Consider the following 19,125-nt stretch of genomic DNA (forward strand, 5'->3'; position numbering starts at 1 on the left):
CACTTGCTGTTTATCATTAAGAACTGAAAAAGACATAGGTTACTGTTACAGCTGTAGATTTCATGTTAAAGTCAGAAAGTTGTAGCAAGCAAAAATGACAGTTGCTGCATGGGTAAAATGCTACACTGGGCATTTAAAATGAAATTAAATGAATACTTCAGATCATGGTGAAAATACAGAGTGAAACATTTTACTCTCTGGGACAATCCCACTCACAAACATACATACTTTAAATATGTAGTTTTCTTCTGTGAGCACAGTACCAACAAATATCTTAACTGTATCCATCATGTCTTGAAATGCCTGCCATTTACGTAGGGTCCAGTTTTGTACCACCACTCCACATGGGTAGCAAAACAGGCTCTAATACACAAAGGTCTCAAGGTCCTTAACACCACTGATTTCTTGGCTTTCTCCTCACACAGTCCCATGCATTTCAATAGGATGCCCTCAAGGAGTAAAATATTGTTGCACATCTTGGCAGAACCAGAGCCAAAGTGAATAAAGAGAGAGAATTGTGTTAGATCCAAAAATCTGTAAGCATCTGTACTTATCACAGATCTATTATAAAGCTGATAAAGGTAACTGTTATTGTCAGAGCTGACTGCTTAACCATTATTTCAACCTTTTGCACCTGTTTTAGTGTCTGTCTTGTAATTTATTAAGACATTTCTTTCTCTTTCCTCTAAAGTGTCTGCCTGTGTGCTTACTGCCAGAGCCAGGAACACTTTAATGTATGCATTAGTGATCTGTTCCAAGGTTGGCTGCAGCTGCCCTGTGCAGTTTGATGGAAGGGTACAGGGGGTCTGGAAATGGCACAGCTTTGCGATACTGCCATGCAGCACAGCCAGAAATGTGCACACCATGGTATACAGCACCTATAGGTAAAGGGGCCAACTGCTCACTAAAAAATCCTGTCCCTTCCTTTTTGGAAACCCAAGCATAGTCTGATGTAGGCTGATGCTCCTGGGGTTTTGTTGCAGTTCAAGCTACGAGAATACAGCTCTGAGAGAAGCTGTAGTTAATGTTCTCCCGGACTCTTTAGTCTCTTTAGAAGTATCCAAATATGTTACTTAATAGCTTTTTATATAAAGCTTCAAGCATTGCTTTGTTGACTTCTGCAGATATGAAGGGTAAATTATCGGAATAATGTACTTTTAAATCTGTACTTATACAGGCCAAAAACTTTCTCTCTTTCTCTCTCCCTCTATAATAAAATAGCATTTCTGCATCAACGTCTCCCTTTCATAAATGTGCCACTTTCTTAATGCCTTGCCAAACTACTGCTTTTTCTTTTTTCCTTTTATGCATATAAGTGGAAGCTGCTGTGTGCAATGATTAACAACTGTGTCTAGAATATATCTACAGCTTTTCTATATATCGTATTTCTGTCTAGGCCCTGATTCTGCAGACCTTTGTACTTAACTTCACACAGCATGAATCTGTGACTTTCATTCTCACTTTAAAATGTATAACAAAAATGAAATTATCACTTGAGTAACTCATTGCTTTCTTGAATGTATTTGTTACCAAGCTTCATAGAAATATTTAAACAACATTTAAAGAACAAGCTATTTAAACAATCTGCTAACTTACTGGACTAATTTCTTTATACTCACATGAAGTAAAACTTTAAAAAATTACACGTCCATAAAAATGTGTTGTAATTTAATCTTTCTGACACACATTACATGAATGATAATTTAAATGAGCCATACTTCCAAGACAACTTTCAGATCTGAGTGATATCCAAAGTGAGTGAAATCAATACTTCAGATGCAGTAATGGGCTCATCACTCATGATGGAATGAGCACTGTTGGCAGGAAACTATGCTTAATATGAATAAACAAGTCACACCTAGAATTTCTTGCACAGCTAAAGAGAGGGAAATAGAAAGACGTGAGGGCTGAGATGCTGGTTTTAAGACCAGTCAAATATAATCTGCAACAGCTACACTTCTGAATAAGATTACCAGTACTCAACAGCCCTGAGAGTTCCTCCTGTTTGATCAAATGGCTATAACAATTCTTTATCTTCTAACACTATTTCCATACTTGTAAAGTTCCATTAAAGGTGAAGATGATTCTTTCTCTGTATTAACAAAACTAAATTTGTCTCAGATTCTCAGGCTAATTCGGCTAACAGGGTACTACAATTTCTTTTCCTTATCTAATAATAATTTTAAAATCTTTAGCTCTTCTCACATTCAGTGATTATAATAGAGTAGGGTGTAGCAAGTGTGAAATTTTGTACTAAATTAAGGAAGAATATAATGTTTAATATTTTAAATTTTTACTACAGAAGCCTACAAAGCAACAGATAATTCCAATCTTCTAATTTATCATGTTTAAACATTTTTGCATTGCTTCAAACTAAAAAGTACACACAGATCATGGTCTCTCCTGTGTTTGAACCTGTGCTTGAATACTTGAGTACTGTTCATTGCCATATATATACTTACATATTCATTGCCATCATCTTTCTATGCATCTCAGATGTAACACACAGAAGATGTTTATATAAATATATAGAGTGCATAAATAGTTAGGCATACAGCTACATTTACTCTCTCTATACATATGTATTTCAGAAATTATTTCTGTATGTATAAAATAATAGTTTTATAAAGATAGCTATCTATGAAGTAATAAATTGGTATGTATCCTTTGTGTTTCTTTTTCCTGTTATTAAATATCTCTCTTTGTTCAGATTCTTTCCACCATTCTTCCCCTTTCCTTGTCAAGTTGTCCCGATTTTCCTTTAGTCTGACATGTCCTTCAAATTTTGGGGGTTTGTTTTTGTTCCTACCTTCTACTGTAGCAGGCCTGGAGAATTGTGTCTGCCTCTCCTCACCATCTGCAGCTGGGGGTTATGGCTATAATCATCCCAAATAATTCTTCTCCCTTCCTCCAAACCTGTACCACAATGGTCTGACACATCTCCACCTGTCTTTCAAACTTTTATTGGCTTGGTTGGGAAGTCCATGGACCATGACTTCTGTTCCTGGCCTAGATATTTATTTTTCCTGAGCTAATGACCTGCATTAAAAGTCAAATTGCTTACTGGCATTTTATGGTTCTTCATGAAGAAGGAAAGAGTACTTACAGTTTTACTCCAGGTGAGACCTGTGGTATGATGCTCTTTGATATAAGCTTGAAGCTCAGACCAGATGTTCAGATATGACTTCACCCAATCAACATGGCGTGTGTCACTGTAAAAACAGAGACAATATTTATGTGTGTGAATGTACTTAAAACCAGAAAGCACTGCTACTTTTGCTTAAAGTAGGTAAAACCCAATTTCTGCCTTAAAGCCATGGACAAATCAGTTAGCAGGCAGCCAGTCAGCCTGCCCAGTGCTGAAAATACCAAGGCTTGCTACACTGGAAAGCTTTTAGATCCTTCCAGAAGGCAAATAAGGGCAAAGGATGCCTCTAGCACAGGCTGCTTCCTGCAGGAAGGGGGTGTCATCATTCTGTTCAGGCTCAAAGTCAACTGAAGAAGCACTGAAGGTATATGGAGCTGTGCAGCGGCTACCCAGACTCAGTTTCAGGGTGCTGAATTTTAGAAAATTAAATATCCGTGGGTTCTGTAAGATATTCTAGCTTCCAAGTTCAAATGTAGCCAGGGTAATACTGGATCATGTTATAGTCATCAGACTAAAATATTTATACATCAAGAATTTTTAAAATAAAAGTCACAAATTGACTCTGGAATAATTATTTGCAAGGCTTAGTCTTCCAATGGGACAGTAAGTGAAAACAAAAATATGTAGAGAGAGAGAAACTGCTTGTAAGACAGAGTCCTTAGTTATGAAGAATTATTACTGAATAGCGACAGCTATGGACTGGATGCTTACAAGGATTTGGGTGTCTACCTCCTATTTATTTTCTTTGGAGTTTGATGCTTAGTACTCCTGAGGATATGGTTTAATCCAAAACCCACTGAAGTCAAGAGAGAACCTTCACTACTTTGGAAGACATTGTGATCTGATTCAGTGAAAAACAGGAAAAGAATTCCTTATTAGGGGAAGAACTAAATACCTAAATAATGTACCCTGTTTATACCATTGAGTGAGACATTTTCTTGTCCAGAATAAGTACTAAAGCTATATTGTAAAAATCTTCAGTTACCCCAGTAGGTACTACCTTCAGTAGGTAAACTAAGGCTTCATGAATAATATATAATATATATAATATGAAATATTATATATAGTATATAATATATATTTATACATATACGATAAATAGAAATAAAAGGGGTTTATATATATAAAGTTTTCCTTACTAAAGAGGAAAAACTCAATAGCAAATACTGTTCTTCACTGGGTTATAAAAATCAAGAGCCAAAATCTGGCCTCCAAAAGTACCAAATCAACAGGATTTATACAGGACCTTTTTAAAAGGGCATAGGCAGGACCTGTATTTTTTCTCTTTGTCAGCTCACAGACCACATTCGTGGAACTTTTCTGTGAATTCTGTGTGCTCTTTAACAACAATGCAGTGGTACAGAAAAAAATCAAATTTGGGGCTACGGAATTAGATGCTCAGTTGTATACTTCTACCACCTAAATACACTTTTTCAAGCGAAGAGCAGGAACAGCAACAGTATGAGTGCACAAATCAGACAAGGATTTGTAGCAGCTAGCTAGCCACACATTGATACGTAAATATGCATTTGCATATAAGTTTATGCTGCTGGAATGCCAGAAAATTAAATATATTTGTATAATTTGCAGAGAGTGAAAACCAGCACTGCTAGTGCTACTGCCATTCTCACTGCAACATGCTGCAGGTCAAAGATGAGGTGGGGAAAATATACTACTGCAAGTAGATTTTATCAAATGCTTTTTAGTTTACAAAATGCTTCCTGTGATGGCATTGTCAACCCTATTGGTATGATTAATGCTCTGTTCTCTGGCTAGTAGATACTGGGGCTTGGCAACATACCTGTGCTTGTAGTCCTTTAATACCCTGTTAGTATAAAAGGTAGCAGCATCATTCATCTCCTTGACATAAGGGCCTGGTTTAGGAGACTGGGACCATCAACCCATGGTAGCAGGAAACAACAGAAGGAGAAAGGAAGTAAAACATTAGTCAGACACCTCCCCTGATGTATTCGGTATATTACAAAAGAGCTTCTTGGGTGTAGTAGACTGAAGAACTATGCAGATGAGACTGCAGAGTTCTGCAAGATTTGGAACTATTCTGGGCTGTACCATCCAGAAGCACATTTACAGCCCTCCCAACCATCCTGCATGTCACTCACCACTGCTATCCACCCAAGGGCAGGTATGCTTTCACTGACGGCTGAGAGGTGGTTGAACATTTTACTTCCTCTGTTCCTTTCTCTGAAGTTCTGGATTTCCTGAATCTTCTCTGATATTGGCTTGAGAAGCATTGCCACCTCATTCTGAAAACACAAAAAAGATGACACTGTTGTTTCCATGGGCAGTCCAAAAACACCCTGTGGTTTAACATTGTCCTCCCTGCCCATTGATTTAACAGTTGGAAAGAAAGGTCAGCATATTCTCTACATTAAAGTAACATTTTAATTACCCTCCTCTGGTTGCAGCAGCAAAATGCACAGACAGTAAGTGTTAGTAAAGTGTTGCAGCAAAAATTGTTCTCAGCACTGGCAGCATTTTTACATGCTGCCCATGTTAAGACCCATAGAGATCCCATAGCTCAGAGTTAGCAGAATGCTTGTATTTTTCATCTGATACCCCTGGAACTTTCTGAGAGTCTTTACACTGGCTTGAGCTTTTCAGGTTATTAACCAAGTTGTTCTTTCTGTAAGAAACACAAACTACTTGTTAGGTTAGTAGCCTCTTATCATCTGGCAACAAGACTGAGAAAGTAATACACTGAAGGCAATATCAATTTTAGCTTTCCCTATTGGTAAGTTTTAATGTTTTAATTTCTTTTGGCTGCAAGTTATGTGGGAGGATTTCATGGGAAACATACTGCCTGCAAGCTATGGTTTGGGGAAATTCTCCTGTGTTAATCAGAAACGAATGGTATCCAGGGGAATGACTGTTGAGCGGAAGGAATAGTTTCTAGAGTGAAGAGAAAAGCAGAATGAATGTAGAAGCTATCCAAGCTCTTTCCTGTGCAAAGTGAATGTTAATCACACTGGCCCAGGGTCTCAGAAAAACTAATTTAGAGCTCTAACTTACTGGGAAAAATTCTTCCACTCAGAAACAGCACACTGAGGGACAAGGAGTCATTAGTTTACAAGCAAAACAACTGCTGTACCTTGCAACTCTCTAAAATGATTCTGTAAAAACAGTCCAATTCTTTACTGCAAAAGTATGCCCGCAGAACCTATACTATGTCCCACCAAAGAGAGTCCACCGTTCTGATTTTCCCTAGTACTTCACTTGGAAATCAGTCAGGATGTAGCAGAACTCCATATTTTTTCTCACCTTTTTTCAGAACTACTTGTTTAATGGAATTGGAGACAACTCATCCTCATATTCTTGAGGATTATGTCCTAAATTATGACCCATTATGCTGTCATGACACACACAAGATGATGTGCGTGTATGTCCTGCTTGATCTCTGTCATCTGTAAGAGATTTCTTTTCACCCTTCCACAAGACCTCAGCTTTACAGAATTTTATGTCACCTTAAAATAAGCACGTCTGCTATGTATCAACATAGGTCAAAAGACACTCCAAAAAACATGACAAAAAGAGGTTCTGCATTTTTAAAAGAATTTTGATCCAACTATGGAGCCTTAATATTTTAGTGGTAATTTTGAGAAAGGCCTGCGCATCTGAAATGCATGGGGATATTTGGTCTTCTCCTACAACAAAGTGGGTTGGGAGAAAACAAATATTTACAGTATTACTGGGAGATGAAAAGATTTTTTGTTGATGGCTTAATGACCAGCATAAGTCATTAAGTCTGAAAAAGCCCTGAAACCTCCATGATTTGTAGTTCTTAAAAACTGATTTTGTTGCCATAACATGATAAAGTCTGCAGGAATTCTTCTTTCTAATTTTTGCTTGTTTACAACATGCTGCAGCTGGTTGGTTCTTTCTTATTTTGCAGGGAAATCTTTCAAGTATGACAGTAGTTAACAAAACTGAAATTTAAGAAAGTGCTTGTTCTACTTTGATATTATGCCAGTTTTCCTCCCATAAAGTTGAAGGGATATTTACAGTCCTTAGCTTACTGTGAATCTTCATGGCACAGTTCCAGCCAAAGAGAATATCAGGGCTAAAAATACAGCTCCACAGATGCCTGCTATATCTAGACAGCACTGGGAGGCAGCATGTTTCTGTGGATAGGGCACAGAAGTGGGAGTCCATAAATGGGGGTTCTCTTTGCCTCCCACCAAATTATCATCAGGTTTCAGAAAGGCTGTATTACCTTTCTGTGCTTCAACTTCCTATATATGAAATTATGCTAACATAGCTGTTCTATTTTGTAGAACACTTTGATATCTACAAATAAGAACGCAAAATTAGGGCCAAATATTTTCCTGAATGGTACTGTAAGACCCACACCTCCTCCTACTCCTACTAGAAAAATTCCCAACCACTTTTGTGAGGGTTTTCTATCAGTGGTACAGACAGAATTTCTGTCCCTCAGAACACAGGACTTAACCTGTCCAGTGAATCTGTTGTTTATAAAAATGCAGTGGATTTATGTAATTTCACAGAAAAAATGCCCTGTGGGACTTCTAAAGGTGAAATATATATTGCTAAGTAAAGTAGCTCAAAGTAATCATTCATTTGGCACTGTAGTGACACCAGAAAGAGCCACAAAGGGCTTGAGGCTTTGCTCAGCTCTGTCCCATGAGAGATGTACTGGGAGAACAGTACAGCCTGCCTTCCCTTCACTGTGCACTTGTCCTGTTCTGCAATGGCTGCTGGCTGGCTGCACAAAATGTGTGTGTGTTTGTGCAAGCTTCTTGTGATCCAAGTTTCTATGTAAGGGTTGGACACAAAGGAATACAGGCCTGCAAGGAATCACTTAATTGAGTTCTGTCTCCCCACAGTCAGTACTAAATTTTTAGTTAGTGATTAAACTGCAGATGAATTATAGTGTATATGGCATATGGGTATAGAAAGGCTCATTAATTCTGGCAGTGATCAGTCTTGTTTAGCTCTACAATGCAGAACCAGTTGTGCTGAGGGTTCTAAAAGAATAATCTCTTTATTGCAATGAATATTAAAACAGCTGGTTGTTAATAAAATGATTGTCTATACTGTATCTCTAAGAAAAAAAATGAATTCAAGGAGATGAATCAGAGCTGTTGGAAAAATCTTCAGCATGCCTTTGGCATGTGCTAGATAAAATTTCTTGTCATTTAAGACACAGCACAGTTGTTTAATAGAAATTTAAGAGTCTTTGTATAAACACCATTCCTATTATAATATCAGTTTTGCTGAAATGTTTAAAAATGCAACAGTGGCACAACTTAGAAATACCAAAAGTAATTCCCAGTATACCTTTATCCTTTTTTAATAGTTATTAAAACCAGATGGTCTTTTAAAATATTAATACCTAAATAACCAGCCAGCTTTGATCCATGTCTTATAATTCTTACTAGAAAATTAAGAGTAGTAAGACTACTACAGTGATTAGCCAAAACATTCCAAAAAAGTTACAGCATGCAACAAGAACTGCCTTAGGCTTTGGCCTCAGAGACTTAACAGTCTCAGCCCATTCTCATAAAATGGCCTGGCATACCAGTATTCCAACAGACCACACCAAACAGACTTTCTTCTCCTTCACATTTTTGCAATACTTAAACGAGAAGTCCCCCAGATGACAGGTTTAACAGGACTGGGGCACATGGATTTAATTGAGGAGAATAGCCTAACTTTTGGGGTTTGTGATTTTTGTGATTTGCCTGTGAAGTCACACTAAACTGAGTGGCTTGCTTAAACTTTGGCTGCTTAAGCTAGTGATTACTTGAAAATCTCAGCTTTAATTTGAGAAAACGGGTATTGTTGTCCAGAAACCTGCCAGCATGAATCACAAAGGCGCAAAACCCAGCAGGTAAATACAGTTTTTAAAGATCTTATGTATTTTTAAGCTAATCTTACATGGTTTTGAGGGGTGAGATTGTTTACTGAAGATTTTTTATGTTGATGAGTGGTAACACAATTCAGACCTCACTACTATAGTGTTTAAATCAACCTGACCTATTATGAAAAAAACATGGCAAGGGAACAAATACCCTTTTAAGTTACGCTAACTGAGGGGGTGGCAACCTTTGGCGTAGGAGCAGTAAAAGTAAGCTGAGAGCATTTCGGATCAGCAGCCCCTTCATTTTACTCAGCTGCAACCAGAACAGCATGACTACAACCTTTATTCCATGGTCTACAGTTCTGTTATTTTCTTCTGTCAGTTCAAAATCTCCATCATACTTACATTGTATTTTTCACATGCAAGTTTGAAACATGGAGTTGATTTGAATCAGCTGTCTTTGTATATGTTGGCAAGTAGTGCAGCCTAATAGGAATGGTTCTGTAGAGCAAAATAGTTGGTGCTGAGGACCTTACATTCACATTATACGCATTTGGGGAGGGCTGTTTTGGACTAGCTGTAAATTGTGGTTTAGGTGCTGTCTGAGAGCGTATCTTCCATTTAACTTCATCAGAAAGATACCCATTTTGTACACCCTGAGACTGTTCTACAATGTGAATCACAGCATAGTAAAATGGGGCTGATTTGAAGGAAAAATATAGTCCCACTGTGAACTGAAACACTAATGTAGACAGAGCCATTATCTCTGCAAACAGCCTAGTACAGTCCCATCCCACATTTCATCCTTTCAAGGGATTAAAGATTTCATGGATAGCATCCACCCCACTCAGTTCTAACAATTTAAAAGGTGAGCATCTGCTCTCAGCTGAGACTTGATTCCCTCTATTGTAAATGAAGAGTGTCCCTGAGGAATTCTTTCCACCTATTAATAGATGTTAGAAGACTATATATTAGAAGACATTAACAGATGTGAAGAATGCACTCTAGAGGTGCTGCCATTTACTGTAAAGAGAGCCTAGAAAGACACCTTACACAACATGCCTACCTTGACAGTTAAAGCTGATGAGCAGAATCCCATCCTGTGTCTATAGGAATAAGATACTGATAGCTTCAGTGATCACCAGTGAGATGCATTTCTGACATGAGTGGCTATGATTCTAGAACTAAAATAGTTTTAGATTAACTGTAATTTCCCATGTTTTGTATTTTGTAAAAGGCAATCTGTAAAGAAGACTTTAAAATTTAATTTAGTCTGTTTTTTGTATATATGTCGTTTAAGAAAGGCCTATCTTTTTTGTTGTAGCTGTGTATCAACAATCTGAATGGAATCAGTGTTCAGATTAGGCTGAGGAATAACCTCTTTCTTTAAGTATATAGAAAATATATTTTTTTTCCAGAGGTGAATCTAAGCTAGTTGGTAACTTTGAGCCTCCCAATGCTGCACCCAGATTCCTCAAATGCTTACTTTTTTTTTCCTTTTCATTATTACTTCCATAATGAAATACTACCAGGTTTTGTTGGCAGCTGTCAAACTGTTCTTTTAGCACTGCCTATCTCCACCTCTCCTTGCAGAAAGTGTTTCAAATTCGGTACCACAGTTTTGCTCTTAAAATTGCAGTATAACCTACTGCACCTTAATCCAATGCTTTCTCTGCAAGCATTTTCTGATTGGCAGCAGAGACCATCAGTGGGATCCTTCTCTATGATCACTACATTCATGTCCCTCTAGTATTCTGGTATTTTCAGGGTTCAAAGATCTCCTCCTAACTAACTACAGAGAGACATTAATTTATTCTTGTCTCATTTTCTTAGACTGTAAATCTTCAAATAGTGGTGTAACAAGTGTTTGGTTGGTTTGTCAATAGTACAGGTTTTGCCACTTCAACTCACTGCTGTGCAACAGCAGGACTATGACACAGAGACAAATCTGCAGAAATGTCTGGTCAGCTTCATCAGCACAGAAGCTTAAACACATTTGTGTGCTTCCAAAGTGACTTAATTGGTATTTGGCTTTTATTCCTCTTAGATAGCACTTAAATTCTCAATCTAACAGCCAATATTAGCTGTAGCAATTTTGTGCTTTGTGGGAAAAAAACAGAGAAGACCAAATCGTAAACCCCACATGAAAAATTACTAATTTAGTGATTTGTGGGTTTATTTTGAAATGTAAACTCTGAGCGAGGGCAAATGGAGAGGAACATGAAAGACAAATAGCTTCTAACTAGTGGAGAAATCCAGGGCCTGATACAAACTGCATGTGTCAGTTTACAGCAGTGCGGAATCACACCCAATGCTTTTGGCCAGGACTCCGACTGGTTTTTAAATGGACTCTATATATTGTTTTCCTGTCCACTACAGCTCTCCATGGGCAGTATATGCAACAAGGAAGGGTCCTTCTGCTTTAGGTACACAGGCAACTTCCCACACCTAATCAATAAGAACAATTATACTAATGAACTGTTTTCAACCTTTTGATTTACTACTCCTCAATCTTTGCTGCTGTGATCATAGTCCATGTCAGTGGGACCCAGGGCATTCCGGGTAGCAAATTTCTGTCAGAAAATGGTGATCTGTTGAGCCACAATTGCTTTGTTCACAACATCTGAGATCTGACGAGTCTTTGCTAAAGCCAGTTTGGTTTCACATGTCCCAGGACAGGGATGTTACATGGTGCAAGCTTCCAGCCTTGGACATTCATGTGGTTCACCTGAGATCTCCCCAGAGACAAACTGTAAGACTGCCAGGTTCAGTAAGCAGTCCTGGAGTCTGCATAACTATCAGAATTCAAAAATCATTGGTTGTGGTCTGTTTTAGACCAAAGTAAAATTAGTAAAAATTGAAATAACCCGTGAACTGAAAAAGCCCTGCTTTTCAGTCAGCTGTATCCCCAGTGCTTTCCCTTTTAGAAGATCATGCGCAGTCCAGAAATCCTGGAAAACAATTGTGTTGCACAGAGAAAGGAGTGTACTGGTTTGGATTTGTGTTTAGCAGAAATAAAGAATATGATACTTCATGGGAAAGGGAATGTCCCATCAGCAAAGCTCAGTGGGATCTCACTGGTGCAGTATGAATATGAACATTGCTACAGTGATTGAAAACTAGCCTGGTGATTTTAGGACATTATTTTAGGAGACAGCAGAATTCCTGTAAGAGTCTGTAGAAACCCCAGAATTGCTTAGCAGATATGTCAGATGAGGAGCTAGACAAGATACAGAGTATCATCTTTGATAATGTCTTCCTTTTGGGGTGATGCTGTTCTTAGTCCAAGTATAGACATACTGGAGCAAACAAGTGCAAGGAGCCTTTGCTTACTGGAGCCTGGTTCCTGCACAGAATGTGAACTGCTGGAGAGTCTGTGCCTGGTGGTGTTGACGTGAGCCAGTCCAGAAGTGTGCTATAACATGCATCTCTGGCTCTATTTCTCTTCCGCACAGGCTGGGAGATGTAGCACGGATCATGGCCCTTCTGTACTCCCTGGATCCTTAAGTGTCTCTGGGCAGAAGCTTCTTACAGCTGAGTGCACCACCCCTGGGGCAGAACTGAATCTCAAATGCATCCATCTTTTCATTGCTATTGACCTGGGAGTTGTGGCAAACACAAGTGAGGAGAGAGAAATGGTACAAGGATACCTACTGAAGTTAACTACAAGAAAGACACTGAGGTGTTGGAGCACGTCCAAAGAAGAGCAATGAAGCTGGTGAAGGGTCTAGAGAACAAGTCTTATGAGGAGCAGCTGGGGTTGTTTAGCCTGAAGAAAAGGAGGCTGAGGGGAGACCTTATCACTCCCTACAACTACCTGAAAGGAGGTTGTAGTGAGGTGGGTGCTGGCCTCTTCTGTCAGGTGGCTGGAGATAGGATGAGAGGAAATGGCCTCAAGTTGCGGCAGGGGAGGTTTAGATTGGATATTAGGAAAAATCTCTTCACCAAAAGGGTTGTCAAGCATTGGAACAGGCGGCCAAATGGTTGAGTCACCATCCCTGGAGGTATTTAAAAGACGTGTAGGTGTGGTGCTGAGGGACATGGTTTAGTGGTGCACTTAGCAGTGTTAGGTTAATGGTTGGACTTGATCTTAAAGGTCTTTTCCACCTAAATGATTCTATGATTCTATGATCAGAAAATATAATGAGCTTGAGGCTGGTTAAATGGAGTCAAGCGCCTTTGAGAAAAAATTATGAGATAAGAGGTGTTGGGGCTATCTGGAGACTGGTAATATGTTTACAATGAAGCAATAATCAAGGATTAAAGTAGACCTGAAACTGAGTTTGCAACAATATAAAAAAATGAGTCTGTAAACACTGTAAGGCAGCAGGCTAGCGACTGAAAACTGTCAGTTCGTCCATCACTGCGGCTGTGACCTCATGTCGCATGCAGTTGTAGTCTTGCTGATAATAGAAATATGTCAACAGTTTGGCAAGATTTCAGAAAACAGGAGGGGGGGAAGGGGTTCCCTCTGGACCTCAGGACTCTCAGGCTCTGTCCATGTCACTCTTGGCACCTTCTGTAAGTTTGGGACCTGAGGACCTTAAAAGGACTGAACCAAATTCTTCCTTTAGCTATTTCTAGACACAGAGGTGCAGGTTTGCAGCAGTCAACCGAGTAGAATGGCAGCAAAACTTGGCTCAAACTCTTTTGCATAAGTAAGTAATAAATTAATGAGGTGAGGAGTATCCTGCTCTTCCTATTTTTGGAAAACAGTAAGGGTGATCCCAGTAAGTATGAGGAAAAGTAGTGGGAAATGGAATGACAGAAGCAAGTCAAGGTAATTAGAAAACAAATCCTGCTAGGATGCAGAATAAGAACTCCCAGCAGTCCTGTTATTGAAGTACTTTAAAAATAGAAGAGAGAAAAAATTGAGCAATCCTATACTGAGAGAGAGTAGGGAACTGTAAAACTCCATCTTTGATTTCTACATAAAAATTCTGAGAACGAGTCCTTTATTCAAGGAAATTGCCACAACTATTCTGTTCCTACAATAGATTTTTTGCTTGACTATAGAAAATTAAAAGCCTCAAGATTTGTTCTCATGGTTCTAAGTCTAACTTCAAATACAGTTTCTTGGGTTTCAGGGGTTTTTTCCCCTTTTCTAGGAAAAAAAGGGAAAGCCCTCCTTTACCTCTTACTTTCTTCCACCCCTCTCCTCACACCTGTGTGTAGAATCTGGATATTTAAGCTAGGTATTTAACTGGAATGTTTGTCTGCACAATGTTAGTAATTAAATCCATGAGCTCTGGCAGTCATATGAACTCAGCATTTTTTCTTAATGAGAAATTACGTAATCATTTATAGTCTGAACTGCATCTGTCATTTAAATCTGTTTGTAGTACTTCTTACCATGACTATGCTCATCCTGCATATGTTTATATTGATTCACATGAAAACTTATCTCATTAACTAGTTCCCAGGATGGGAACAATGGATTATTCGTGCCCTCAAAGCAACTCTTAAAGTTGTTTGAGCTCTTAAAGTGAAATGAAACAACTCATAAAGAGAAGACAGTATATAAGCTACCATTCACAAAGAATTCAGTGCAGTGAGTTTGAGCAGTGATCTCGTATGTTAGTATTCATGATCATAAATTAAAAAGAATTTGTTAAACAGATAAAACATGCTCAGTAACATGAATAACTTTAAAAATTATTACACAATAAAATAATAATGTTTTAATCAGAATTGTATTTGGCTTAGACTATGGGAAATAGACAATTCATATCCAAACTATTTCATAATGGTTTGTGAAGGTTTATGTTAAAATATATCTTCTGAATTGCCCAAGCAACATGTAAACGTATGGTCTCAAAATACCTTTTTAAACAACTAAACAACTTCTCACAGAATATAGCAATATTCTAATTTATTTTCGCTTCTCTATCTTCTCTTTACTATCTCATTTATAGTAAACAATTTATAATAGACATTTTTTTGCTTTAATGTTTGACGTTTGGCATCAGAAAATAATTTCTAATAAGTGGATGAACCGAAGAATCCCATCTTGCTGAATGAGCCTGTATCCAGCAGCCATTAGCTGGGACATACACAAACAGGAATATCAACCGGTGGTTTTGTCATGTGATCTCTTCCACTGCACATACAAATATAGAACATGACCATAAAAAGTAACAGAACATGCTCTCTGCAAAGTAATTTATTGCAGTTGATACTAGATTGGTATGCCAGCTGGAATTACCTTCTCGGCTCCTACTATTTTCACATATACAGATAATAAAGGCTGTGCACTGCAACAGATTCAAAATGAAAAAATATCAACATTATTAACATGAAGCAAAACTCTGCAAAAGCAACTTCTGCAAGCTTAACTGTTTGAAAATGTTTGCTAGTGACTCATAGCAGGAGTTAAAGAGCTAAATGAATACTGGAGCTTCAACATTTTCACAGAGGGGAAAAAATACTGCTTTTTGTATGATATACATTTCTCTCTTTGCTGAGCACAAAAAAATCTAAGGATTAATATATATATAGGAGCTTTCTTTTTGTTTGAATTCCTTATTCATTAGTTTGTAAGCTGCAAGAGCTGAGCTAATTTATTTTTCCAGGGCATTTTCCCCTCCCTCTTTTTTTTTTAAAGGCACCATGTATGACAGCCCAACATGACAGGAACTCAGTAAATCCCCTCAGTCTCCACACCGCTGTCTCTGAATGTCTACAAAGCTACTATGCCATAATCGCAACTCGCTGGCTCATTCACAGCTTTACATTATAAAGCAAACAGTCTAGACAGCTGAATGACAGAATTACTCTCTTTTCTCTTGCATTTATAGATATGCTGTCATCTTCATTTGCTTTTCTCTACTCTGTGCATTCTGATACACTAATGATTAGCTTTCCTGTTTGGATTCCACACTGACTCCATGGCTCTAGGCTATAAATACAACCAGAGCCCAGATGACATCACATCAATAAGGTCCTGGGGAACAGGGGGGAGGACCCCTGCTTCTTTCCTTCTCCTGGGTTAGCTGGTGATAACCAGCTTTTTCAAAATGGTTAAGCAATGTGGCTTTACAATACGATTTTTTTTCCTCACTGAGATGGAGATACTAAAAGCCTAGTGTCTGGAACATTTACACTCTGCAATGGAAAATACTGTTCCAGTTGCACAAGTTCAATTATTTTCAGGTCTGTCTATAGTATAGCTGAATGTATCTGTGCAAAAAATATGTGCAAAAAAGAGAAAAAGAATGAACAAGAACATGTGTTTGGATGCCTGTAAAAAATGTGTACCTAACAGTCTTTATGTTAAAAAAGCTTAAGTAACTGGACTGGGTTTGTTCTCACTGAGAAAGGAACTTTAGTCTGTAGTATTCCTGGTATTTTAACTTCGGAATGGTGTGTACACACGTATTATGTGGCATTTCCTTGGTGCTAAAAGATAGTTAAATGATGAAAGTATACTTTCTTGACTTCAACAAGTTGCAGAAATCTATGCAAGCCTGATAATGTGCAACTAAGACATATGGATACATGTGGCCAGCTCTGGTGATGTTTATAGCAAGGTTTTTATTATTTGTTGCTTTTCTTAATGCTTCTGTAACTGTCATTCTGGATTGCTGGAGAATCTCTTATTACATCTGTTCTTTTTTTTTTCCTGCTTGTTTTGTTGCCATTTTTTAAATTAAAGTTTCTAAACTTCATGGTTGAAAAAATCTCAAAGCCTTGACTTGAGGTCAGAAAGTTGTAAGGCTAAAAGTGGGGAGAAGCCATTGCCATTCTCACCTGAAAAGCAGAGAACATCATACCGATAGCACATCAGCACAGGAGGCCAAAGAGTGAGCCATAGCTTTTACTCTTACCAGACCTGGGACAATACCAACACTTCAGAACATTGCATTACATTATGGGTCATCGGAAACTGTTCATTGGGGAATATTTTACCTATAAGCATGAAGAGTTTTGTGGGCCACTGGGTGCGATTGTATTCACAGCCAATATAAATGACTGCTTGAGGCCTGTACCAATGGGAATTCTGCCTGTTCTCTGTGAGTCATGACCCACTTTTACTCTCTGAGATCAGGGACAGCTGGAAAAACAACTGATCCCTTCTTGCTTGGAACTCTATAAAGTCTCGCCTGGAATATCTGTGCTTTTTTTTTTAACTTGAGTACCCTTGCCATTAAAACATACTGATTAGAAAAACTTCTAATTTGTGTCTTTAAGAACAATAGTGCCAGCAACATTTCAATAATTTATACCAGCGGCAGAGAGTTCTGATTTGAAAATATGTAGTTTAATGAACTATGGAGCAGGGAGCTAGTGGAAAAAGACAGAATTGAAGGCCATGGAGACAATGTGCAAGTGAAATCTTCATTCTCTGCACACTCCAAGAAGGAAGGTTCAAGGGTGGTCCCAGAAAAGGGCTACATGATTGCTATTCCCAGGAATGATACAGTGCTATTGGCCAAAACTTTGTGCCCTCTAGAAAGTACAAATGAGATTTCATAACAACTCCGCAGCTTCCCTGAGCTTTCTACTTGTGAGGGGAGGATTTAAATAGCTGCCAATAAAATAAGTATATAAATCAACTTGATATAAAATGTTTTTTTCATTTTCTTGACAAAATGCTTTGCCTTCCTTCCAGAATTGGCCTAACCTGGACCTCAGCTTGTAGAATATTGAGTCTAGGGGCCAGTATTGATTTTTTCTCTCAATAGCTTATCCCCGACTTCAAAGTCTGTCATATAGCATCCCTGTGGGGCTAACAAAAAGCCATTCTATTCCATGGCATTTCCAGCTTTCCAGAGAAACACTGATCCCTCTTACAGCCGTAAGTGGAAACCTCCTTTGGTTTCTTCAGTGATCTTTATATGTATTGGTACAGAAAAGGTTCTTAACTCTGGACCGTGGCTTTCTGATTATTACAGCACCATGCTAGTAACACTGAAAGCAAGGCTCTAAGTGCACTGTATAAATAAACTAGAAGCAAATGCAGGGAATGATATTAAACATATGGGAACACAGCCTTTTTAATACACTGCCTCTTGAAACTCTAGGTCACTTTTCTTACCTCTTGAGGTTCTTGACACTGGGATGCTAACACCAGGAAAGATCTTTGCGCTTGGAAAGCAGCACGTACCATCTCTGCCTGTAACAAAAGGAGGAATATAAATTAAACCTTAGCCTGTAACCTCCAATACCTCTTCTTGGCAGCTCAAAGTCAAGTGTGACAGCTCAAATCTTTCTTGCTGCTTCTTTTCTAAATCACAGCAACACTGACTGGAAGAAATGTATTACAGTACTGGCTTAGCTATAAATTTTTTTGAAATCTAAGGTTAAGTTCCCCATCTTCTTCAGATAGGAAATAAAACGAGTTGATATGCAGTCTTTTGGTTATCATTTATAAGATTAGTCACAGGAGGACTTAATTTTAACACTTCAGAGAATGTCTAGGCATTTTAATGGCGATGTTTATACTCGAGTGGATGATAACAACTTATTACCGCTGAGAATGGCAACCTGCAAACTTTCTGTTGAACTGTAACGTAGGCTGTAGCAATGTTTAAGAAGAGTTGAGCTTGGCATATTTGCTGAGGCCCTATGCTGTAGTTCATTCCTTGCCTGTCCTCTGTAAGCAGACCCTAAGATTGATGGCTATGAGAGATGGTGGCTGAAGATTTCTGGGCAATTTTACCCAACAGAACTCTAGAATTTGGGTTAAAGCTGCATCTGACAGCATGTTTACATGCTAACAGTGTGGATGGGAGGTAAATCTCTACACTCCCCGGTGTTCCCTACTGTTCAAATTTCTGGTCTTTTTTGGTTTTTTTGAACAGTACACATTTTCTGTTCATTATGAATTATGTACATTGATCAGAATCTACTTGCTATTCCAGTATCACCTATACCTCATTCAAGTGGATGAGTAGTGACTAAGAGAAAGCATTATTGGTATAGAAAAGAACTATTCATAACTAGTGTATACTGCTAAATAAAAACCAAACCAAACCAAATGCTGTTAAGTTAATCTAATATGAATAGGTACATTTATAATCACTTTGTGAAAGGGTGGGGAAGCTCATGCTGTTTTTCCTTGGGGTTTCTTCAATCTAAAAAGAAAACAAGGAAATTTTATATACAGGCCTATGTGGATGCAACTTAAAATACATAA

General features: G+C 38.3%; 1 protein-coding gene across 2 annotated transcripts in view; it reads right to left on the bottom strand.

The window, feature by feature from the left end:
• CAP2 (cyclase associated actin cytoskeleton regulatory protein 2) overlaps nt 1–19,125 on the bottom strand; it is a 68,214-nt gene that overhangs the window by 17,120 nt on the left and 31,969 nt on the right. For both annotated transcript variants that reach the window (XM_030041689.2, XM_030041690.2), the window contains 4 exons: nt 18,025–18,102; nt 5,269–5,412; nt 4,950–5,035; nt 3,107–3,212 (listed from right to left, as the gene is read on the bottom strand). In XM_030041689.2, the coding sequence (XP_029897549.1) occupies nt 3,107–3,212; nt 4,950–5,035; nt 5,269–5,412; nt 18,025–18,102 (414 nt within the window). The remainder of the gene's footprint in view (nt 1–3,106; nt 3,213–4,949; nt 5,036–5,268; nt 5,413–18,024; nt 18,103–19,125) is intronic.

The sequence above is a fragment of the Aquila chrysaetos genome, chromosome 18 (genome assembly GCF_900496995.4).
Source record: "Aquila chrysaetos chrysaetos chromosome 18, bAquChr1.4, whole genome shotgun sequence".
Taxonomy (NCBI): domain Eukaryota; kingdom Metazoa; phylum Chordata; class Aves; order Accipitriformes; family Accipitridae; genus Aquila; species Aquila chrysaetos.